The 1593-nt window shown below is 50.5% G+C and overlaps 1 protein-coding gene across 1 annotated transcript; it reads right to left on the bottom strand.

Annotated features, from left to right (window-relative positions):
• Positions 1-371: 371 nt before the first annotated feature.
• Positions 372-1235, bottom strand: LOC120882276 (small integral membrane protein 10-like protein 2A). The gene has a single exon (XM_040266202.1). The coding sequence runs from the start codon at positions 1145-1147 to the stop codon at positions 941-943; it is 207 nt and encodes a 68-aa protein (XP_040122136.1). The 5' UTR covers positions 1148-1235; the 3' UTR covers positions 372-940.
• Between the last annotated feature and the right edge of the window lie 358 nt (positions 1236-1593).

Genomic DNA, 1593 nt, shown 5'->3' with positions numbered 1-1593 from the left:
CACCACTATTCCCTTCTCTCCCTTCTGGTTGCCAACTTGTTGCCTGTACTTGTCAAAGTTGATTACCATTCCCATTCTGTTCTATGACCATAATTAAGTCTTCCCTGATTTGTCTAGAGATTTACTCTAAAAACAAAAAAGCATAACTAATATTTCCACCGTAATGGTTATTTAAACACTGTTCATTGAATAGGGATGTTGAAGCTATGATTGGATTTTCTGTGATTGCAGAGTCTTGATCCACGTATGCCAGTGTTCCGATTCCCTTTCTCACACTGCCCGCAACGGTTGAAAACAGGTTGCTTCATATTTGAAGCATGTTCTCCTTGTACAGTTTGAAATGTTTGTTTTTCCTTGAAGGTTCTGTTTAACTTTGGGGGATGAAGAAAAGTATGCCTTCCAGATCATGTGATCAGTTTCCTCCAGCTTCTAACTCCATCCATCTATTGCCTAGAATTGACTCCATCCAGTTGGAAGTCCTTTCACTTCTTTTTCAAAGTTGGAAGATTTGCAGACCATTCTTGTGCAGCTTATTTAAGTCGTTGGTAACTTTTCCTCTTTTCTCCTTTAGGGCATCCTGTGCTCATTGTCATTTCCCAATGTGCGTGCTCATTTGATTCTTTACCAGCTGAGCCACAAGGGAAGCCCTTTATGTACGGAAGAACTTAAATATTTCTGAGGAGTTTCAGATTTTTAAGTTCTGTTCCTTCCTTGAGATTCAGCTTCTCGTTTATTTTAGGGTTTCCCGGTTATATTGCAGGCTTTGCGCAAATAATGATTTCTAGCTGCCCGTTTATATGAAAAGATGGGGCGATAGCAGGACAGGTCAGCAAGTGTGTGTGGGCCAGGCAAGCTGGTCAGTGTGCTCTAGGGCGGGTGAGCCAGTGGGTGGAGGTCAGCCATCCTGCTGGGCCTCCCCACTGCCACAAAGTTAGTTGCTCTAAATATGTACCTGCAGGCGGACGTTGAGAATCACCGAAGCCACTATGTAGAAGTAGGGGAAGTTCATGCGCAGACGCCAGGCCAGGTCGAAGAAGGTGATCAGCGTGCGCGTGAGCCCCTTGCAGAAGGCGCCATACGAGCCGCGGGTCGTGGCTGAGCGCGACAGCCGCACTGCTACGCCCAACAGGGCCGCTGTTGCTGCCATCGGTTTGCTGTGGCCCCGGATACAGCGCCCAGAGCCAGGTGCTTCTCGCTGGTTCAGCGGACAGAAGGACGCTCGAGGGGGGAATCAGCACGGTAGGTGGATCGCGCGGAAGCAGTTGCTAATTGCGCTGCACTGCAGGATCCCTCCTCCTCTGGCTGTGCTCCCTCCTCCTCTGGCTGTGCCCCCTCCTCCTCTGGCTGTGCTTCGGCCGCAGCGGTCACTGGTGCCCTGCCGGGCCGCCCTCCTAGGTTGCCTCGGGGCCACGTGGGGCGGGATCAGGCAGAGCGCCAGGGATCCAGAGCCCTGGGACGGGGAAGGGGGAATGTTAAGGGGGAGTCGGGAGCAACGGAGAGGGGCGGGCAGTTTGTCCAGGAGACCTAGCTTCCTGACCCCAGTGGTCCTTTTTTAGCTCTTAATTTTTAAATTTTAACGGAAGCAAAGTGAAA

This window comes from Oryx dammah, unplaced genomic scaffold, assembly GCF_014754425.2.
Source record: "Oryx dammah isolate SB20612 unplaced genomic scaffold, SCBI_Odam_1.1 HiC_scaffold_23, whole genome shotgun sequence".
NCBI lineage: Eukaryota > Metazoa > Chordata > Mammalia > Artiodactyla > Bovidae > Oryx > Oryx dammah.
The sequence above is the reverse complement of the archived record's forward strand: the minus strand, read 5'-3'. Positions and strand labels throughout refer to the sequence as shown.